Here is a 21,930-nt window from a genome sequence, read left to right as displayed (position 1 = left end):
TTGCAGTGAACTGTGTACAGCATTGCAACTTTAGTGTTGGTATCACTGCTTTAAAAAGAAGTTAAGAAGGAATTTGGTATTACAATTGTTTTTAATTATTTACGATTATGCCAATAATTTAACGAATGAAAGTTGAGTTTTATATAATGCCTTTCAATATTTTATTTAGAACATGAAAAAGTTCTAAACAAAGAAAGAGCAGGCACTTAGAGAAGCTTGAATTGATGTCTTGTCAAAGTGAATAAATCCATATTGTTAGTTGCACTTGCAATCTGTCCCAGTTGTGGTTTTTCAGTTTAAAAAGACGTTTCGTCATCTTCATTGAGGCTCCTGGTGGTAGAGGGAATTAATTCTTCCACATATGTTGCAGGGAAAATACCTATTTTCCCATTGAGAGAGCCATACCACCATCCATCCTCTTCCTTCTGGTGAATTTCAATCACATCACCTAATAAAGGAATGTGCATAGTGTTACTTTAACTTCCTTGGTCTAATAAAGCAGATCTTAAACACAAGTTTCTTAAGGAAGCTACATGGCTTTAGAAAGTACTCTGTCTCTGTCATCCTTCAAAAGAACAGAAGGGTTTCTCTGTGAAGACTAAACCAGATAAACCATTCTTGAGTATGTATGGCTTGTGCTTTTAAGTGTTCTTCCATATGTATGCTTAGAGCTAAACTAGATGGAGAGTGGGCAGGTTTTAGTCTTTCCCCCAGGAGTTTATTTCAGTATAAAGTTAAAACTCTATCCCTGGTTTTGTAGCCAGAAATGCAAGGATTTCAAGCTAGTCCCTCTGTTGGCCACTGAGAACAGGATGCTGGAGTAGATGGGCTTTGGGTCTGATCCAGTGGGACTTTTCTCTTACACTGAGATTAGAGGAGGGAAAATGTTACCGTTACCTTTATTCAAGCAGAGCTCGTCCTCCCTTTCAGCGTGGTAATCATATAAAGCTGTACAAGTTCCATACACTGAATCACCATTCTCTGGCGGTAGAGCTGTTGGCTTTGAATTGCTAACAGCTACTGGAAAGTTTGGACAAAAGTGATAATATTTACGGCAGGCTATAACAAATACAGTCTTGTGATAATAACTAGCTCTTTTAAAACAACAACAACAACCCAGGTATAGCTCCTGAATTAATTTTTTGAGATGGAGAAATTTGAAAATAGCTTGGATCTGAAGGGCCAGGTGTATTTTGTTCCATTTTAGGTATGTTGACCCCTTTTAAATTATTTAAGAAAACTGATGTTTGATTATAGTTTCCATTTTGGCCTGGCAGTTGTACTGCTGTTTTCCCTTTTTGAAGGGAGCATTATTTGCTTCTGGACAGAAAATGTACCCATACTATATAGCTGTACGTGCGTATTTCTAGAACCTGACAGCCCCATTTCCCACCATCATGATAAATTTGAAGGACTGGAGGGTGGCAAGCACTCAGAAGATGCAGAGCCTCACCACGGAGGAACAGGGAAGAATAACCCTATTATTATTCTTTAGAAGATTTGAAGGAAGCCCTGTATAGGGAAGCTTTTTAATGTTTTATTATGTCAGATGGGTGGGGTTCAAATAATAAAATTATCATCATCATCATTACTAACACAATATTTGAGCTGCCAGCAGGCTCAGCTGCTTTTTATGCTTTTAATTTGTACCGAAACTGTGAGAGACATCTTACTAGCTTTCTCACTTGCTCCTCAGCTTCCTACTGTTACAGTGCTTCCTCGGTTTTCTAACGTAATCCATTCTGGAAGACTGTTCCAAGTTCTGAAACGTTTGAAAACCGAAAACTCAATAGCCAACAGCTAGGCCTCAGAATCTTGCACTCAGCGGAAGCCGTGTGACATGTTCAACTTCCGAGGCATGTTCGAAAACTGAAGCGTTTACTTCCAGGTTTACAGTATTCAAAAACCGAAATGTTCGTCAACGGAGACGTTAAAAAACTGAGGTACCATTGTACCAGAATGGCAGCCATTTTGCCAACTATGTGATTATGAGAGAGAAGAGAACCCTAGACTTCACATGCTGATCCTGCAATGGATTGTGTCCTTACCTGGTGGACAACTTCTGTTAATTCCTTCTTCACTGGTGGCCCCTGTGCTCAAAGTTTGCTTAAAACGTTTCTTCTTAACAGGGCAGGTGATTGCCACAGAGTGATGCACACAGTCCTAACAGTTTTGGTGGAAAGAAAAAAACATTGTTAACAGGAGAAATGCTAAAAATTGAATTGTTTTGGGCAAAAGTACTGTACCTAAAGGCACGTGAAAATAAATATACTTGAACAACACAGGGATGCAGTTTGCACATAATGCTAAACCAATATAGCTAAGTGTAAACATGTAAGCATTTGCATACTCTGAACAAATGTTGGCTATTTCACTCTTCCTCAATTGCTAAGATATGTTTTGATAGTCTCCCCCTCCATATGTTATGGTGGTTACTGCAGAGAAACCCCAGACAAACAGTTATATTTTCTTACATGAAGCAGCTTTCCACAGGATTCTGTTCATAATAAGTCTGCATCTTTAGAAGTAACACTAATAAACTATATCCCTTATCACTTTTGAAGTTGCCAGTAGTACATGTGAAAAGGATCTAGGGATCTTTGTAGACCACAAACTTAACATGAGTCAACCGAGTGATGCAACAGCTAAATAAATAATGCTGATGCTATTGTAGGCTGCATCAACAAGTATAGTGTCCTGATCAAGGGAAGTAATAGTCCCTCTCTATTTTGCCTTGGTCAGACTACTGTGTCTAGTTCTGGGCACTCCAGTTTAAACAGAATATTGACAAACTGGAATTTGTGCAGAGGAGGGTGACCAAGATGATCAAGGGTCTGGAAACCAAGCCTTATGAGGAATGGTTGAAGGAGCTGGGTATGTTTAGCCTGGTAAAGAGGAGATATGATAGTTATCTTCAAATATCTCAAGGGCTGTCACATGGAAGAGGGAACAAGCTTGTTTTCTACTCCAGAGGGTAGGACCTGAATCAATGGATTGAAGTGACAAGAAAGATTCCAACTAAAAATCAGGAATAACATTCTGACAGAGTTGTTCAACAGTGGAATAGACTGCCCTGAGAGGTAGTGGTCTCTCCTTTCTTGGAGGTTTTAAAGCGGAGGTTGAATGACCATCTATCATGTTTGATCTAGTTGACATTCCTGCATTGCAAGGGGTTGGACTAGACCAGTGGTGGACAAACTTGGCCCTCCAAGTGTTTTTGGACTACAACTCCCATCATCCCTAGCTAACAAGTTTGGTCATAGCTGGACTTGACCCTCAGGATCCCTTCCATTCTATGATTCTAAATTGTTTTTTATAATTATCCCCTGTACTCAGCTCTAGCAGGCAAAATTTCCAGTGGAAAAATGACCTCCCTCTTTCCCGCTGTCTCCCGACCCGATCTGGAGGCTGGTGACGGGGAGCGTCCTATGGGGCGAAAAATATGGTACTTTGAAGAGTAATTAAAAGCTTTTGTTTAGCTCTATTGTAATAATAATAATAATCATCATCATCTTTCCCAAATGTATGCTCTTACCAGCAATGACATACTGGTCCCACTAATGGCAGGTGAAAGAACCAGGATGTACAGAAGGCTGTAATAGTTTGTGGGATTGGGCTGTAAAAACATATCCTCCAAATTAGCCTCACACATGTTCCCTAAAAGTGCTTTGACACAGGCCAGAACCCTTCAATAGTACCTTTTCCTTCCATTTTGAAATGCAGTTCCTGGGTTCGACTGGTTTGGGCATCTGCTCAATTTCTGCAAGCACAGTCGCCAGCTTGAAGTGGTTTGCATGCAGAAGGATAACTTTCAGAGATGTCTAGTAATACATATAGTTTTTAAAAAAATAAAATAAAAATACTGTTAGTAAAATGGTATTTTGCTTCATGTTGATTTCAGGTGGGGGCAGGAGTTGACCCTAGGGATGGGTGAATCGCAATTTTGATTTCCCTTCGTTTCCCCTTTTTTCCAATCTATGTTCAGTTCAGTTCTCCACATTTTCACATGTTTGCACATTTTTCCTAATACACTCATGTTTGTTTGCAAACTTGCCTGTTAAAAGATATTTTCTTGCAAAGCAATTCCTCCAATATTATTTTTTATATATTGTTTTCAGTAATATATGCATTTGTAAGCACACTTTATCCTACTTACATATATGAATTTTTGTCCACATGATTTGGTTGCATTGCCATAATTTAGAGAAGTGAATTTTGAAGGATGGATGTGTTTTGGTTTACATCCTGTTTTGGAAAATGCAGATTACATAGGTTCACCTTTAAATGCAAACTGAAACAAATTTCTGTACCATCACTAGTTCACACACACACACACACACACACACACAATCAGACTTCCAGTTTAAAATGTACTATAGTACTTCTCTTATTGTCTCTTGTCCTAAAATAAATCACACCCAATTTGGCAGGTTATTCTATTCCAAACCTGCCCAGTTGATTTTCTAGTGATTGTTTGAGGCATGGGCATTAGATATTAGTGAAAGCTGGATTTGAAATGAACAAATTAAGCCCAGGCTTAAAAAGATGGTATAAAACTAATTTACAGATTACAGTCAAAAAATGTTACCTCATCAAGCTGCTCAGTGATATCATTCTGATTCTTTGCATCTGAGAACTGCGGAGATTCCGTATAAGCGTTAAGCATTCGTTCCAGACCTTTAAAAAGAATATTGAATGAATAACCATTTATAAAAGATTAAACAATCTGTACTATGGTGTTTTTCCCCCCACACAGAACATTTACTAATCTTTCATGCATATGTCTCTGGAAAACAAATGCTTCATAAAATGTTTCTGGAAATCAACTGTAAAGCGTTATAGTGCCATTAGAAAACTCCCAGGACATATTTATTTATATTAAAAAATTAAGAGCTGCTTTTTGGCTCAATAGGCCACAAAGTGGTGTACAATCATATTGTGATAAAGCAGACAAGGTAATAAAAGACGCAGCAATAGCAGTCATCTGGAGGACCCAAGATGATCAACTGTTCAAGGAGAACAAATTAACCTAAATTCAATACTGCCTTTATTAACTTTCAAAATGGCAAGAAGGAAGAGGCTAGCCAACCTGGACTATTAAGTGGGCAATTCCTCTGTTAGCAAAGGGTGACTCGTGCATTTATTGTTTGCTTTCATTTGCTCGCTATCCACCACGGAAGATGCAACAGGTTGCCAGTTGTTTCCAAACCAATTCAAGTGTTTTAAACCCTAAATGGCTTAGGCCCCAAATATACAAAATACCATCTCCATCCCTACTGGCCCTTTTTGTTGAAACACATCAGAAGTATGAGGAATGACAGCCTGAGAAGGCTTTTTTCTGTGGCAGCTCCAAAATTATATACAGTCATACCTTGGAAGCCAAACGGAATCCGTTCTGGAAGTCCATTTGACTTCCAAAACGTTAGACTCCCAAGGCAAGGCTTCTGATTGGCTGCAGGACCTTCCTGCAGCCAATTGGAAGCCGCAGAAGCCCTGCCGGACATTCAGCTTCCAAAAGAACATTCACAAACCAGAACACTCCCAGGTTTGCGGCATTCAGTGTGGAATGTAAGAATGCAGTCAAACACAACATTGCTAGAGTAGAGATGAAGGTTGTCTCAGTCCTCCAGCCAGAACGTCCTGCTTTCCAGGACTGAAACTTCCTATGTGTAACGAGATGGGTGTGGCCTCTCCTGAAGTAGAAAAGAATGACAGGCTGGCGATCATCTTGTTTCTATCAATGTCATCAGCACTACTAAGATGCACCCTTGCCTCCAGGCCAGGAGAATAAAGGGGGGGGGGCTTCCTCTCATAAGGAGATAGTCACCACATTTAAACTATGTTATAACCTTTTAAAAGTCTGCCTTATGGGTACCTTTGTGTGAACAGATGATTTACTTGTAAGTGTTTTATACTTTACAGAAGACTGCATAGCATCTTATTTTAGGAGGGATTAAACAGGAAAAATACAAGGAAATATTTACAGAGACTCTTAACGAGTCTGAGCAAGCTATCTGCTGTGCGTGGGTTTAAAAAAGGGGAATGTTAACTCTGCTGATTTTGTTGAACTTGTAAAGACAAGTTGGGATAGGATATCTTAGACAATATATCCTCCCCCGCATCCCTAAACATTCCCACATTCAGGAGCTAAAGTGTTTGTCAACCAAGGTACGACTGCACCTCCCCACAGAGATGCATCTAGCATCTTCATTGTACAGCTCTCACATTGGGCTAAAGAGATCTCTTTCCCCTGCTCTTTGAAAATTAAGCTGTTTTGTGGAACCATCTCATACTGTTTTGTACGCTGCACTGTTCCATTTGGAACACTTTTGTGTGCATTATAATTGTAATGGTTTTATCTGTTTTTATAACTGTATATTCTGTTATTGTAACTCCACCCCGGAATCTTATGCTGAAGGGCAGGTAAGAAGTTTTATAAATAAGTATAGGTAAATAACAGGGACGCGGGTGGTGCTGTGGGTTAAACCTCAGTGCCTAGGACTTGCCGATCGCATGGTCGGCGGTTCGAATCCCTGCAGCGGGGTGCGCTCCCGTTGCTCGGTCCCAGCGCCTGCCAACCTAGCAGTTCAAAAGCACTCCCGGGTGCCAGTAGATAAATAGGGACCGCTTTATAGCGGGAAGGTAAATGGCGTTTCCATGTGTGGCTCTGGCTCGCCAGAGCAGCTTCATCACGCTGGCCACGTGACCCGGAAGTGTCTGCAGACAGCGCTGGCCCCCGGCCTCTAGAGTGAGATGGGCGCACAACCCCAGAGTCTGTCAAGACTGGCCCGTACGGGCAGGGGTACCTTTACCTTTATAGGTAAATAAGCTGTGTGTTGAAGGGCTAACAATGCACATAGCTTCCTTACACATTTGTCTTCAATTCCAGGGGAATTGGTTTTAGTCTATCAATCTATGGACTCTTGTCTAGGCCAGTTTTCTCTAGAAGCAATGTCAGGGATTGAATGGTAATACTCAATATATCAAGGCATACAGGCGGCGTTTCAAGGCACCTGCTTTGTCTTGTAACGCCTTCTCCAAGTCCTTTTGAACACGTAGTACTTTGGCTTTGATGGAAGCCTGTCTCCTCTCTTTTTCGATGAGGCTTGTAGCATCTTCCTCCTTTTTGCAGGAAAATAAACCCACGTTTTAGACATGCAGTTCAAATGGAAAAGAAAAAATGCATCCAAGCAGGAAGGTGTTTATTAGAAGTGCAGAAGTACAATGAAGCCTGCATTTGGTACTACTCTAAACTCAAGCACACATTGAGTGTTGACACTGGCACGGTCTGCACAAATCAAGTCCAAGTGACAACATTTTTTACTTCACTGTGGCTTCATGCACCACAAAATGTTTCAGTATTTAGTCTCAGATTTAAAAAAGGAACACTGAGCTCAGTTGGTAGAGCATACAACTCTTAATTTCAGGGTTGTGGGCTTGAGCCACAAGTTGAGCAAAGATTCCTGCACTGCAGGGAGCTGGAATACATGGTCCCTTGTGGTCCCTTCCAACTCTACAATTCTCTGATTCTAAGGCAAGGCAGCAATCCATCAAAGCACTTAGACCCCGAGAGCATTTTCTTAGAAAAGGAAGGTGAATGTCCTATCAGCCAGAATTTATGGGTCTCATGGTATTCTGGCAATCACAGGGGAAGGCAGTAGAGATTAGCAAGCACTAAACTAACCTGTATATTCTGTCCAAGACTCTAGTTTTCTGAGAGGGCCACTTAGCAGAGGTGGTAAAAGGTAACAGACCAGGCCCAACATTTTTCTAAAGTAGACTTATTGGGATGTTCTGTTGCCCACAGGCATCAACTGTCCTGCACTCAATCTTTTTGCCCTCCACATTGACAACTGGGGCAAGCTGGTCCTACTTAGAATATTACAGATTTGCCCTGGGGCTTTCAATTCCTGATCCCTACTCAAGTCTCCAGGCCCCAAGCAATGCAGTTAGAATATATCAAATAGTGTTATTTAGTCAATATTGGATTGTGCTAAATTATTATTCTCAATATGAAATAATTTGATTGCACGCATGCAGCAATATTATGAGTCGCTCGGCAAATCGCCATTTCTAGTAACAGAACAATGTGAGGTAGCATACAAATGTTCCTTTTGCAGAACTTCCTTTCCCTTTATCTTGAAATGTTAGTTTTATGGTGCAACAAAGCAAGGGTAGTACGTCAGAAGAAGCAGACATTCTATGAAATTATGCACAAGCATGGATATTATCAGAAAGATGATTTGAAAGAAGGTTCGTTAAAAATCAGTGAAAGGTTTAACACACCTCTGATTCTGTCTGGCCCCCAAAACTAATGAACAGGGTAATTACCTTGGAATTCTGATGCCCAGTGTGTGTGTGTGTGTGTGTGTGTGTGTACATGTGAACACAGCCCTACAGTTTCCCCCACAAAGTCTTTGACACATAAAAAATTGAAATATGTTCCCAGCTCAGTTGAATAATAATAGTTACAGACAATAAGCTTATCCAGATCCATTATTTGGATACTCCAGTTCTGCTTATCATATTGTGCTTTTGCAATGCATAAGCATAATTGCTGTGCCAATAAAACCTTGTGATTAAGTGGCGTGCAAAGCGACAGTGCTGAAAAAGCAGCTCTCTGTTGCTATTGTATTATAGCTTAGTAATTGCATGATGTTGGATTCCCCCATATAGACAGTCACAGAGAAAGTATAATAGTCAAGAAGGCACCCGCTGTGGCTTTTGGCTCTGTGGACCTTAGTTTCTGATTTATGTCAACTGCTTCCTCTGTGTGGATAAAGCACTGGCAGCACCCGTTGATTTGTGATCAGCCCTTTGTGAAGCAAAAACAGTAGTGGCGCCAAAATATTACAAGCCCTTTTAAGGATCTTGAATGTGGCTTGGCTGCTTCAGATGCTCTACAATTGGGGTGTTAATTTAGAACTTGCATTATGAGCTGAACATGGTTGCAATGGCATTTATTGCAAGAGAGAACAAAACAGTGTTCAGGTAATCACAAACCTATTTGCAACCTGTAGATCAATATTTCCATAGTATCTGTTTATTAATACACAAACCGCTTCTCAATGTTTTGTCCCACTCTTGCAACACACTCCTGATTTTTACAAGATGTGGGCCATAGGTAAAGCCTGAATATTCCGTTTGTGCTCAGTCACAGTAAAATGCACGTACCATGGTTTATTCATATGCAATGTTAGCATGCCAGCATAGGACCTTGAGAAGCTGCCCTGTACTAGGTCAGACCATAGAACGATCTAGCTCAGTTTTGCCCACAAATGATTGGCTGAGGGTGCCCAGGTTTGCAGACAGGGGACATTCTCATCCTTAGCTGGAGATGCCAGAAATTGAACCTGTGCAATACAGATGCTCTACCACTGGACTACAGGGCCAGCATGGCCATCTCGGCAACCAAAGTACTGGTGGGCTAATCGTACACTTGAACGGGCCAACACACATGGTAAAGCGTGTTCTCCCTAGCAGAGAGCACGTGTTGCGGTTGGGGAACAGGCCGCCCTCCCATGACTAGGCAAATTGTCAGCAACCCTGGCCTTAAGGGTTAATTGGGTTGCTGGGGGAATTTGATTGCTACCAATTCGGAGGAGGAGTCAGAAGCTATAAATAGATGTGCCAGACGTGGGGATGTCCTTCTTGGCCGTTTTGCATCGGATCACCCGCCCTCCCTCCCTTTAATAGGGGGGTTTTTATTTAAGTTGATTGCTTAACCTTGCTATGCCTGTCATGGGGTCGTTTGCCTTGGAGCGGGGGCCTGGTAGGAATTTGGCCATCTGGCAGATTGGCTGGTGCCATTTGGTTTTTGCCTACTGCGTAGCAAATCGTCACAACTTGTAAGGTTGGCGGTTAGGCATTGGTTAATTGGTGCTTGGAGGGGTAAGTGCCTATCCCTCCAAATGATGCGGAAAGGGAATTCCGTTAAAGGAATCCAGGGGCTTGCCATTCTTTCGTCCTTGTCCGTGGAGCCGGACTTGGGCCGTGCAAGCCCCACCGGAACATGAGGGTGTGAAGCGAGGGTCTGTTTCCCAGCCTCACTTCTCATCCAATACTTGTTTCCCACGCTGGCTTCCGGTGGAGTCCGGAAGGGCCAGCTCTGTCCTTGAGGGCCAGGACAGATAGTCATAACCAATGCCTAAGCAACCACTCACAATTTTTGTATTTTGAATAAAAAGTTGTGGCCAAAACTATGCCAAAAACCTTAAACAAAATTGATGTGTGAAGTGTGTAATTATTTGGGGGGTGGCACTGTGGAACTCAACACGCAAGAGCAGTCCTAAGGAACAGAAGAGGCTGGAGGTATGCAGATGGGAGCAATCTTGAGAAATGGGATCACGGATGGCAAGAAATCTATTCAGTTCCCATATTAATTGTTTCCCCCATTTACTTTCTGCCAAATTGTGTCATTCACCCTGACAGGGAAAGTAAAGTGCCGCAGTTAGACACTGGTGAAATCAGAGCAAAACCTGCCTACCACTGGGTAGCTGGCTCTCAGTTTTATAGTTTACACAGAATGCACCAAGAGGCATGCCATTACACTTCCTCCAGAGGTTCCTACAGCAGTCAGTAGTACTGGGCGATATTTTGCTTTCAACATCATGATATAGCATTGGCAAAACATTGCGATATACTGATATGTTACGATGTCTGAAATAAAGATGGAGCTACGTAGAGGCACAGGCTGGCTTCAGTTTTTACTGCAATGTGGTTTTCGCCGGCCACTGCTCTTGTGATTCGTTGCTCCCTGAAGGAGGCGGGGGAGAGCTGAGCCAGCAGAGCTAACGGGCTGCAGGAATCAAGAGAAGCATTGGTTGGTTCCATACATAGCACACACACAAACATCCTTATTCACGATATATTGTCAGGTCAAAAACTATGAAACCGATATCACGATATGGACTTCAAACTGGGTTTGAACGATATATCGATAAATCGCCCAGCCCTAGCAGGCAGTTCCTATTGCCATACAAACATTGCCCGTCATGATGACAAACATCTCAGTAGTGCACTCACATAATAGTCTGTTAATAACAGCTCCAGCTTGGTCTCTGTAGCAGGCACGGACATTTCTTCTCCTAACATCTGTGTGTCCTTGTGTGCATCAACTTCACTGACCGCATTATGAAGCCTTGTGTGGCACTAGAATAAGGACAAACAAGATTCATTATGAAAATAAGTTCTAATAGCATTTAGATGGAAGTGAACAGCGCTTGGAATGAACTAGTCCCATTGAACAAAGTTCACTAACTAGTTCAAAAATCTCTGAACTACACCTGAAAGTAGTACTTGTAAATGTCAGGTGTTCTAAAGGTGAATAAAGTTCAGTTTGGGGGTAGAACTTTGAATGATTTATAGTTCATCTTCATGTTCATTACTTTTGCCCTCGCCATCCTCCAGCAGGAGGCCCAGACTCTTAACTTTCATTTTTTTAAAAAAAAAAATCAACTAAACATTTCTAAAGAAAGTTGCAAAGCTAAATGTGGCAGGAACGGTCTAAGGCTTATTAGGCTATTGCTAAAGACACTAAGTCAGCCACTGTTGCTAAGGAATCAGAAGGAATGTGAGGCATTTCCTGCACCTGTTCCTGGGCCTGTACTTCTTGCTGCAAGCTATTCAGGTTAGAAGAGAGAAATGCCTCACATTCCTTCTTTCGGATTCCTTAGCAACAGTGGTGCTTTGTGCCTCTAACAGCTGTGTAGGTGGCAGAAATAAAACAGAGTAAGTCTTCTATTATGGAAATACAATTATGGGGAAAGTTTAACCTGCTTACGTTCTGTCTGTCAGACATCTTATTACTTGTGTGTGGCCTCCGATTTGCTTTTGGACTTTGGTTCAGCATACTGGCTGGTGACATTCTGAATGCTGAAGAAATGTATGGCAAGGACAAACTTTTTATGAACTAAAAGGTTCATTTGGATGAACTGGAACTGAACCAGTTCATTTTGAAAAACAACGTTCTTGAACTGGAAACAGTTCCTTTTTAAAAACGAACTTTCTAACCACTGGAGGTGAAAAATCCTAATATTACATACCGCAATTAGGTTCTGTGCCAAACTAGAAAGATGCTGGCTGTAACAATTTAATGTATTGCACAGAAGATGCAGTCGCTCCTTTTCGAGTTCTAGGATGCTCTGTTTAAAGGAAGGGAGGAAGCCATTACCACACAAAATGGGCAATCTGCAAGGATTAGATTGGTCTGCTGCACACAGAGCCACCAGAGGAACCCCGTCCCCAATCCAGACTATGCAAAAATAGCTCCTGCAAATGAGAACCCACCACATCCCAAGACAATCTGCTCCACTGCTGAACAGCATTACCAATAGGAAGTGTTCCTAGTATGTCCCCCAAAACCTGCCCTGCAATTTCCTTCCATGGTTTCTAGTCATGCTAGAACTATTATTTGGAGCGCAATTTCTGTTCTCATCCTGAAGCAAAGTTCTTAACCCGAGGTACTATTTCTGGGTTAGAGGAGTCTGTAACCTGAAGCGTATGTAACCCGAGGTACCACTGTACTATCAACCTAGGTAAAGGTAAAGGACCCTTGGATGGTTAAGTCCAGTCAAAGGCGAATATGGGGTTGCGGCACTCATCTCGCTTTCAGGTCGAGGGAGCCGGCATTTGTCCACAGACAGCTTTCCAGGTCACATAGCCAGCATGACTAAACTGCTTCTGGCGCAACGGAACACTGTGACGGAAGCCAGAGTGCACGGAAACACCATTTACCTTCTCTGCAGTGATACCTGTTTATCTACTTGCACTGGCGTGCTTTCAAACTGCTAGGTTGGCAGGAGCTGGGAAAAGCAATAGGAGCCCACCCCATTGCAGGGATTCTGATCGGCAAGCCCAAGAGGCTCAGTGGTTTAGACCACAGCGCCACCCACATCCCTACTATCAACCTACTCATTACATCGCACAGGTACTTAGGACCCCAGTGAGTGGAAAGGATGTACCCAAACAGCCATAGGTACACATGTGAAGCGCATGATTCTCCCTCCACTGAAATCAACTAGTTTTAAAAGTGTTTTGCTTTGGCTGCATTGCACCCTTCGTCTCTTTTATGTAGGTGTTCCTTTAGCTGAAGAATGCTAAAAGGCTTGGAGCAGAACTCAGCATGTGATTAAAAATACAGTAACTCTGTGGAGGTGGTGATGCTTAACAGCGTTTAATTAAATTTCTGCTTCTAGAAAAAAAATGATTGAGTATGAAATTTATGGCCAATCTGTTGATGCTGGTGCTTTTTTGGGGGTGGGAGGGTGTTTCTTTAAAAAGCCTCTTTGATGAATTACATTTCATTACGTTTCAAGTCAGATTATAACGTTGTCTATGACAAACCAGATGTTGCGACTTTGTTGGATCTACAGATTTTGCCATGGGGGGTAAACGTCCACACTGACCCCATGGGTCACATTCAGTGACGCTTCTGAGCCTCTCTCCTCCCACACCGCGTCATAGTCATGGCAGTGAGTGCTGTTTTCCACCCCCAGGCAACACACTAGGCCAAAGTATAGCTGAGCTCAAAGCAGCAGCAAAAATGACCAGGGATCACCAGCAAAGAGGCTGAGATCTCCTCTCCAGGAGCCCAAATGTTTGCTTCTTCATAAAGCTTCGCTTACGGTTAGGTGCAAACTGGGGCTCTGTGTGAGCCTCCACCCTTTTGAGATGGGTGAGAATCAAGCAATTTCAAGGCTAGATTAAATTGCTTGGTGTGCTGGTGCCAAAGGGATATCTTCCCTTAAGAAACTAGGAAATACAGTGGTACCTCGGGTTAAGTACTTAATTCGTTCCAGAGGTCTGTTCTTAACCTGAAACTGTTCTTAACCTGAAGCACCACTTTAGCTAATGGGCCTTCCACTGCTGCGGTGCCACCGGAGCACAATTTCTGTTCTCATCCTGAAGCAAAGTTCTTAACCCGAGGTACTATTTCTGGGTTAACGGAGTCTGTAACCTGAAGCGTCTGTAACCTGAAGTGTATGTAACCCGAAGTACCACTGTAGAAGCAGCCCCAGAGAAGCAGGGGAAACCCAGCCAGTTAGGCAGGACATAAATAACAAAATCATCATCATCATCAAGCAATTTCAGTGGATGTTGCAGGGCTGACTTTTTTATTCCCCGGGACGATTTGCTATGCTAGCATGGGGTGACAAATGCATGCACAAACATATGAAGCTGTGTCATTCTGAGGATATGCCACGTCAGCAGTGCTCCAGGGTTTTATACAGCCTTCTCTGGAGATATGCCAGAGATGGAGCCTTGGGCATACCTCTGAGTTCTGGTCTGATTCACCTGGAGTTGTCTATTCTAAATGGCTCCAGCCTGAGGCCTTTCTAGTTGTAGAGTTGGGGAACTCAACCTGGAACCGTCCTGCTTGCAGAACATGTGCTCAAATCTTGAGCTGCATTTTGATCTGCAGCTCCTCCCTTTAATGTTTATAACTTCCAAGAGTAGTCCTCTGCTCCCAGGACCTTGATTCCCACCCCCCCTTCCCCTTCTCAAACACACAGCTGTAAATCAGGAGGTACCTCACTGTTCTCACTGAATTGCAAATCAAAATAAAAAATGGATGGCAGTGCAGAAATGAGGCTTGTTTATATTCAAGGGGAAGTGTCAGAATGAAAATGTACAACAGCACAAGAAAAGAACCTCAAACGACTTGCCTGGTGGCAATTTTCTAAAGTGCTTTCCCATTTCAACCTAGTTTTACAGGCGGCTAGATTCTTGTCATAGTAATCTTCATCGTCCTTTGCCAGTTTTGTCGCAGATTTTTCCAGGTTTCTGAGCAACTGAAATGAAAATATAAATGCAAGTTGTTTAAAAAAAGAGAAAGATGATTGACTTCTCCCACCAGAGGCATTGTTCTCATAGCTGTGTTGGAAGGGGCAAATTATCTTCTATTTATGCACCTGTGAGGTCAGGAGAGGTAAGGCCAACAGCTTAACAGTGTGCTATGTGCATGACAACATGCAGAAAACTGTGTTTTGTGTGTAGCAAATCATGAGTCTTTGCTTCACAATGCTGAAAGTCACCCTCCCCCCTCAAAGACACCTAATAGATTGACTCTTGTCATTTTATCTAGCAGCCTGGCAGGACCAATGCTTCAGAAAAGTAGGCTGTTATTATCGTTACTACTTTTATAGCCCAACGTTCAATTCAATAACCTCACACATGGCTCTTGTCCACCATTTTATTCTCATAAAAACCTTATGAGATAAGCTGGGGAGAGAGATAGTAACTGACCCAAGGTCATGTATGGAGCTTCACCATCAAGCGTGGATTTGATTGGGGAAGAAGAAAGGAGGGAGGATAGTGAGGACAACTGATCTTATAATTAATGTTTCAGTATGTTTTTATATACGTATGTTGGAAGCCATCCAGAGTGGTCAGGGCTACCCTGTCAGATGGGTGGGGTATTATATTATTATGATTATTATTTTAAAAAATTGGATGCCCCAATTTTCATCAGAGAAATGTTGAAGTGTATGGAATCTGGGTCTCTCTGGACCTAGTCCAGCCCTCTAACCATGCCGCCACACTGTTTTCATGATTTGTCATCTACTTTAGCTTCTACTGTGGAGGAGATTGCACTGCATCATGTGACCTAATGCTCTTGGCCCAGGGGACACTGGGAATTTTCCTGGGGACACCCATTCTCTTACACACAACCCACATGGTTGTAGGCAGGTAATCTGGCTGTGTGGAAACCAAGAGGCAAGCGCTTGTCTGAAGATTTACCTTCCTTTTGGTCTTTGGTGAAGCCAACGCTTGGGAGCTCTCTGTTTCACGGAAGAGCGCTTCGTGGTTCTTGGTTAGCTCCTTTAATTTCTTTTTGGCCTGCCACCAAACACACAGAAATCAATTGGGATGTGAGGGGTTGAAGGAAACTCCATATTTTTCAAGCTGAGCTGGGGATCAAACTGAGTAGGGATCTCTCATAGACAATTTATTATTTGATGTCGTGATTATTGTTCTCTGCCCAGACTCATCTTTCACTGATGGAAGGGGTTAGGGCGCGACGCTGACAGTGGGTAAGATGTCATTGTCTTGGAATGGCGAGTGTGGCGTATGGTGCAAAGGAGATATCAGGCAGAGGACAAGTGATGGCTTCTCATTATGCTGCATTCAGTTACTAGCTGCTCTTGAGCACATAAATTAATCCTTGTGTTCGTAAGCTCCAGAAATGGTGTTGATCTAAAGACCTCCACCGAGATTCAGTGGCAGCAAACTGATCTGCACAGGCTCACCAACAGCAACCTGGGCTGGAATTCCTGGGAAGTCTGTATCTTCTTCACCTGTGTCACAGAGGTCACGCCGTGCATTTAAAGCGCATGGCTTCCTCCCAAAGAATCCTGGGAATTGTAGTTTCCTCCTCACAGAACTACAATTCCAGGCACCCCCTCAAATTGAAGTTCTCAGGATTCTTTGAGGGAAGCCATGTGCTTTAAATTCATAGAGTGGATGCGACCAGAAACTACTCGCAAATATGTACACACACATAATCATTTTTAACTTTGTTGATCTGGTCTGGAACAGCAAAGATGGGCACCACAGATCTATACAGTTTCAAATGCCTGCAAGCGAAATTTGGGGTGCTGGATACCTTTGTAGATGATAGAAGCACAGGAAGGTGCCTTGCACCACAAAAATGGTACACAGCTTTGTTGTTCCATTGGGAGTGAGGGGAAGGAAAGTTCTATAGCCAAGTGGAAGAACACTTTTTTTGCCATGCAAAAGGACCCATCTTCAATCATGGTAGGACAACTAAAGATTCATTTGTGAAGCTTTGGAGAGCCACTGCCAGTCAGTGTAGACAATATAGAGTTAGATGGACTAGTGGCTAGTGTAAGGAAGCTTCCTATGCTCCATTTAGCCTATAGATCATATCCTTTGCTGTTTAATGCTCATACAGATGATACCACATGGGGCTGCCTTTCCTCTCCATAGATAGGTTTTCAAACTCCCTCTATATCAGCATTCTAGCATAGCTAACCAATGCCTTTTATTTCAAACCATGGGACATAATCTAATCAAGCACTTCTTAGCCCCCTTCGTGTAGCTGAATTCAACGGGACGCGGAAGAGTTTCCTGTGGGTTGATCTTGACTTGGTACCTTTGCAACGACGAAAAATGGAAACTTGCCTTTATTTGTTGGCGCCAGTTGCCGGTCACCAGGTCCGCTGCCTTCGCAACTGTATTATCTAGCTTATGGATGAGAAACACAATGACATTTGGGAAGCATATCATTGCTTGCTTGCTTGCTTGCTTGCTTATTTATTTATTTATTTATTTATTTATTTATTTATTTGATTTCTCCTCTGTCCTTAACCATAACTTCCCCAGGGAGGCGACAACCATAAAATGTACAATTTTATATATATATATATATATATATGCAGGTTTTGGTGTCCTCGGGTGTCTTCCCGTGTAAAAGTTGGGGTGTCTAGGCGACGTTTCGACGAGGTCTCACTCGTCATCTTCAGGCTGGTGCTTTCGGCTTCTTGTTACTGGAACAGAGCAGGATCTCAGTGTTTGAGTTCCTATAAATACTGTTGAGGGGGTGTGGTGTATAGCCTCCAATGTTCTGGGCAGAGAGGAAGTTCCCAGGCTAGTGTGCCTTTTCTTCTTTTGTTCCTTAATTACTTGAGGGATATCCTGAGTGATTTCTTGAGTGATATCCTGAGTACCACTTAGGTGGGTCATTAGGTGTGGATTAGTTGCTAAAGTCTTTGTGTCTTGACCTCTTGAACTTTGTGAAGAGTTTTTCTGAGAAGATGGCTGTACTGCACTTAGTTGTGCTCTGGCTTGGCTTCGTGTATAGGGGCGAGCTGTGGTTTTGTGGCTTGTGTCAGCCAGATCTGTGTAGGGATTGCAGGGGGGTGCAGCATCCGGAGGTGCCTCCATGGTTTGGCTACTGGATGGTGTCTGTAATTTATCTGTGGAGAGGGTCTGGGTTTGGGTCTGGTGTGGTTGATTGGTGATGGCGTTCTGTGTGCCTCTGGATCTGGTGTCAGTTTTTGTGGGGAGGGCTAATTTCCAGAAGACTTTAGCAACTAATCCACACCTAATGACCCACCTAAGTGGTACTCAGGATATCACTCAAGAAATCACTCAGGATATCCCTCAAGTAATTAAGGAACAAAAGAAGAAAAGGCACACTAGCCTGGGAACTTCCTCTCTGCCCAGAACATTGGAGGCTATACACCACACCCCCTCAACAGTATTTATAGGAACTCAAACACTGAGATCCTGCTCTGTTCCAGTAACAAGAAGCCGAAAGCACCAGCCTGAAGATGACGAGTGAGACCTCATCGAAACGTCGCCTAGACACCCCAACTTTTACACGGGAAGACACCCGAGGACACCAAAACCTGCATTCCTGTACCCGTGAAAATCTACGAAAGCATATATATATATATATATATATATATATATATGCAGGTTTTGGTGTCCTCGGGTGTCTTCCCGTGTAAAAGTTGGGGTGTCTAGGCGACGTTTCGACGAGGTCTCACTCGTCATCTTCAGGCTGGTGCTTTCGGCTTCTTGTTACTGGAACAGAGCAGGATCTCAGTGTTTGAGTTCCTATAAATACTGTTGAGGGGGTGTGGTGTATAGCCTCCAATGTTCTGGGCAGAGAGGAAGTTCCCAGGCTATACACCACACCCCCTCAACAGTATTTATAGGAACTCAAACACTGAGATCCTGCTCTGTTCCAGTAACAAGAAGCCGAAAGCACCAGCCTGAAGATGACGAGTGAGACCTCGTCGAAACGTCGCCTAGACACCCCAACTTTTACACGGGAAGACACCCGAGGACACCAAAACCTGCATTCCTGTACCCGTGAAAATCTACGAAAGCATATATATATATATATATATGCAGGTTTTGGTGTCCTCGGGTGTCTTCCCGTGTAAAAGTTGGGGTGTCTAGGCGACGTTTCGACGAGGTCTCACTCGTCATCTTCAGGCTGGTGCTTTCGGCTTCTTGTTACTGGAACAGAGCAGGATCTCAGTGTTTGAGTTCCTATAAATACTGTTGAGGGGGTGTGGTGTATAGCCTCCAATGTTCTGGGCAGAGAGGAAGTTCCCAGGCTAGTGTGCCTTTTCTTCTTTTGTTCCTTAATTACTTGAGGGATATCCTGAGTGATTTCTTGAGTGATATCCTGAGTACCACTTAGGTGGGTCAAGACACAAAGACTTTAGCAACTAATCCACACCTAATGACCCACCTAAGTGGTACTCAGGATATCACTCAAGAAATCACTCAGGATATCCCTCAAGTAATTAAGGAACAAAAGAAGAAAAGGCACACTAGCCTGGGAACTTCCTCTCTGCCCAGAACATTGGAGGCTATACACCACACCCCCTCAACAGTATTTATAGGAACTCAAACACTGAGATCCTGCTCTGTTCCAGTAACAAGAAGCCGAAAGCACCAGCCTGAAGATGACGAGTGAGACCTCGTCGAAACGTCGCCTAGACACCCCAACTTTTACACGGGAAGACACCCGAGGACACCAAAACCTGCATTCCTGTACCCGTGAAAATCTACGAAAGCATATATATATATATATATATATATATATATATATATATATATATAAAACCATGAGACATTGAAATGCAAAAAACAATTAAAAGCAGTTACCGTATTTTTCACCCTATAGGACGCACTTTTCCCCCTCCAAAAATGAAGGCGAAATGTGTGTGTGTCCTATGGGGCGAATGCAGGCTTTCGCTGAAGCCTGGAGAGCGAGAGGGGTCGGTGCACACCGACCCCTCTCATTTTCCAGGCTTCAGGGAGCTATCCGCAAGGCTGGCGGATAGCAGCCTGTTCTGGGGGCTGGGGTCGGGGGAAGCTTGGGCTTCCCCCGCCCCAGCCACACGGCTGGGGGGGGGGGAAATAATATTTTTTATTCATTTCCCCCCCAAAAAAACGAGGTGCGTCCTATGGGCCAGTGCGCCCTATAGGGCAAAAAATACGGTACCTATATAAAAATAAATGCAAACACTTGAAAGACAATTCCATATATAAAAATGGTTCTAGTACAGATACATGTACAGTACAGATCTTAACTTGTTGAAAGAGGAAGGTCTTTCAACAGAGATAGTTCCCGCCTAATATGTAACAGGAGGGAAATCCAAAGGTTTGGAATGGATCTTCTATGAAGATGGTATCTGCAGGGCGCCCTCTCCTGCAGAGCACAGTGATGGATTGGGTAAATGAAGGGCGAGACGATATGGCTTTGTTCCATTATCAATGTACAGCCTAAGAAAATCTAGCCAGATTGGGCCTTTTAAGGATAGTTGGAATCTAAAGATTTTAAAGGAAATATATATATATTTAGGGCAAGTGGACAATAATATTAGCATCACACCAGATTTGTAAGAGGCCCTTTGCAAAACCAAATCCTCATAGATTTAGGTTGTGATCCTGCTCCTGCTGAAGCAACCAGCAATCAGAAGCCATTGACTTTAACAATGCAGAACTGCAGCCTTACTTAGAAACAGAACTTTGTGCATTATGCATCATCAACTTCACAGACATTGCACCAGATCATCAGAAAAGCAAGGTTATTTGAACTCACTGCTTTTTTCCTCTTCTCATGCTCCTCCAGGACGTGATTTGTTGGACTTATAGCTTCCATCTGAATGGCTTTGCCAAGTTTCCTGGGCACAGAACATAAAACATATACACCTGCTGCATTAACATTTGCCTTCCGAAAAATTATTTGCTAGACAACCACCGAGGGAAATGCAGTAAATATTCTCCATGCAATCCCAGAGTAGGCAATAAAAGCTGCCATGTTGATTGTACAGGTTTTAAAACCCTCCCAGCTCTCAGTAGACTTTGAATAATGGACCAGACTGTACTTACTTGTGCAAATCGGAGGCAGATTTCATCCCTTCAGAAACACATTGCCAGGCACTGCAAATATAACTGAATGGAGACCAAACAAAAAAAAAAAGGTGGGGGGGGGGAAGGAAAAAGGAAATATAGTATACACATTTATTCTTACTTCAACACGTCTGCTAAAAATCTGGTCTCAGACACAATACATTTTAACAGTACTGCATGGAGATTTACATAGGATGCCATTTTGTGCAACTAACTGGCGATCAAACTCAATCCACAACGGTTGTTTTGCAAGAGGAATTGCAGCTGTTCGGCAAGCCACTGTCACCTTAACAACACAGAAGATGACTTTAAACTTGTGCCAGTCATTTTAGAGAAAAGACAAACCTGGGAACAGCTGCCCCATTCTATTAGATGTTGGGGATTCCACTGACCCCCCCCCCATTCTATTATTGAGAATGTGGCAGCAGCATCTGTGTGGCAGCATCCCCTCAATACATATGCCTAGCTCAGAAGGCAGCATACTGTAAGTATGGCTGCCAGGAAGGGAGACCTTTTGTTGAGCAAGGGGTTTCCATTGTTGGGCACAGAAGGGCAAAGGACCAGGTGCACTTCTGGAGCTCCATCTGCCATAGGAAGCAATGGGAGCCTCATGTACGTCCAGGGCTCTAGACTACGACTTTCCATGACAGAGGAAAAAGAAAACCCCATTGGAGCAACTGGGGGCTGGGTGGGAAATGATGTCACTTACCTGACCTTCATTTTGCCCAACGCTTTGGTGAGCTTGTGGGCCAATTTATCCAGCCCTTTGCCATATGTGATCTCCAAATCAGCCCTGCCAACAAGGAAACCAGAGGTCATGATGCAAGCAGCTCCTTGTATCTCGACAGCAATGATCTGTCATTTTGGAAGTATATTCCTACTCTTCCATGCTGACCCACAATTCACGTCACTCAGCAGTGCCATAACCACTCCTAAGTGCTCTGCTAATGCACCATCATGAATCAGTTATGTCCTGTTTGCCTTCAACATTCATGTAATTTACCCAAGAAAATTGTTTTGCAATACTCA

General features: G+C 43.1%; 1 protein-coding gene across 1 annotated transcript in view; it reads right to left on the bottom strand.

The window, feature by feature from the left end:
* Positions 1 to 72: 72 nt before the first annotated feature.
* Positions 73 to 21,930, bottom strand: part of NOSTRIN (nitric oxide synthase trafficking) — a 30,292-nt gene continuing 8,434 nt past the window's right edge. Inside the window, exons 3-16 of the mRNA XM_081923765.1 lie at positions 21,611 to 21,694; positions 20,881 to 20,943; positions 20,591 to 20,672; positions 17,146 to 17,208; positions 15,742 to 15,840; positions 14,667 to 14,792; positions 12,045 to 12,143; positions 11,026 to 11,151; positions 7,014 to 7,122; positions 4,589 to 4,677; positions 3,699 to 3,821; positions 2,049 to 2,163; positions 898 to 1,020; positions 73 to 448 (exon numbers count right to left, since the gene is read on the bottom strand). Coding sequence (XP_081779891.1) covers positions 297 to 448; positions 898 to 1,020; positions 2,049 to 2,163; positions 3,699 to 3,821; positions 4,589 to 4,677; positions 7,014 to 7,122; positions 11,026 to 11,151; positions 12,045 to 12,143; positions 14,667 to 14,792; positions 15,742 to 15,840; positions 17,146 to 17,208; positions 20,591 to 20,672; positions 20,881 to 20,943; positions 21,611 to 21,694 — 1,453 coding nt within the window. The 3' untranslated portion in view covers positions 73 to 296. The remainder of the gene's footprint in view (positions 449 to 897; positions 1,021 to 2,048; positions 2,164 to 3,698; positions 3,822 to 4,588; positions 4,678 to 7,013; positions 7,123 to 11,025; positions 11,152 to 12,044; positions 12,144 to 14,666; positions 14,793 to 15,741; positions 15,841 to 17,145; positions 17,209 to 20,590; positions 20,673 to 20,880; positions 20,944 to 21,610; positions 21,695 to 21,930) is intronic.

The sequence above is a fragment of the Podarcis melisellensis genome (assembly GCF_964234715.1).
Source record: "Podarcis melisellensis genome assembly, chromosome: 1".
Lineage (NCBI taxonomy): Eukaryota > Metazoa > Chordata > Lepidosauria > Squamata > Lacertidae > Podarcis > Podarcis melisellensis.
Note: the sequence above shows the minus strand (reverse complement) of the source record. Positions and strands in the feature narration are given on the sequence as shown.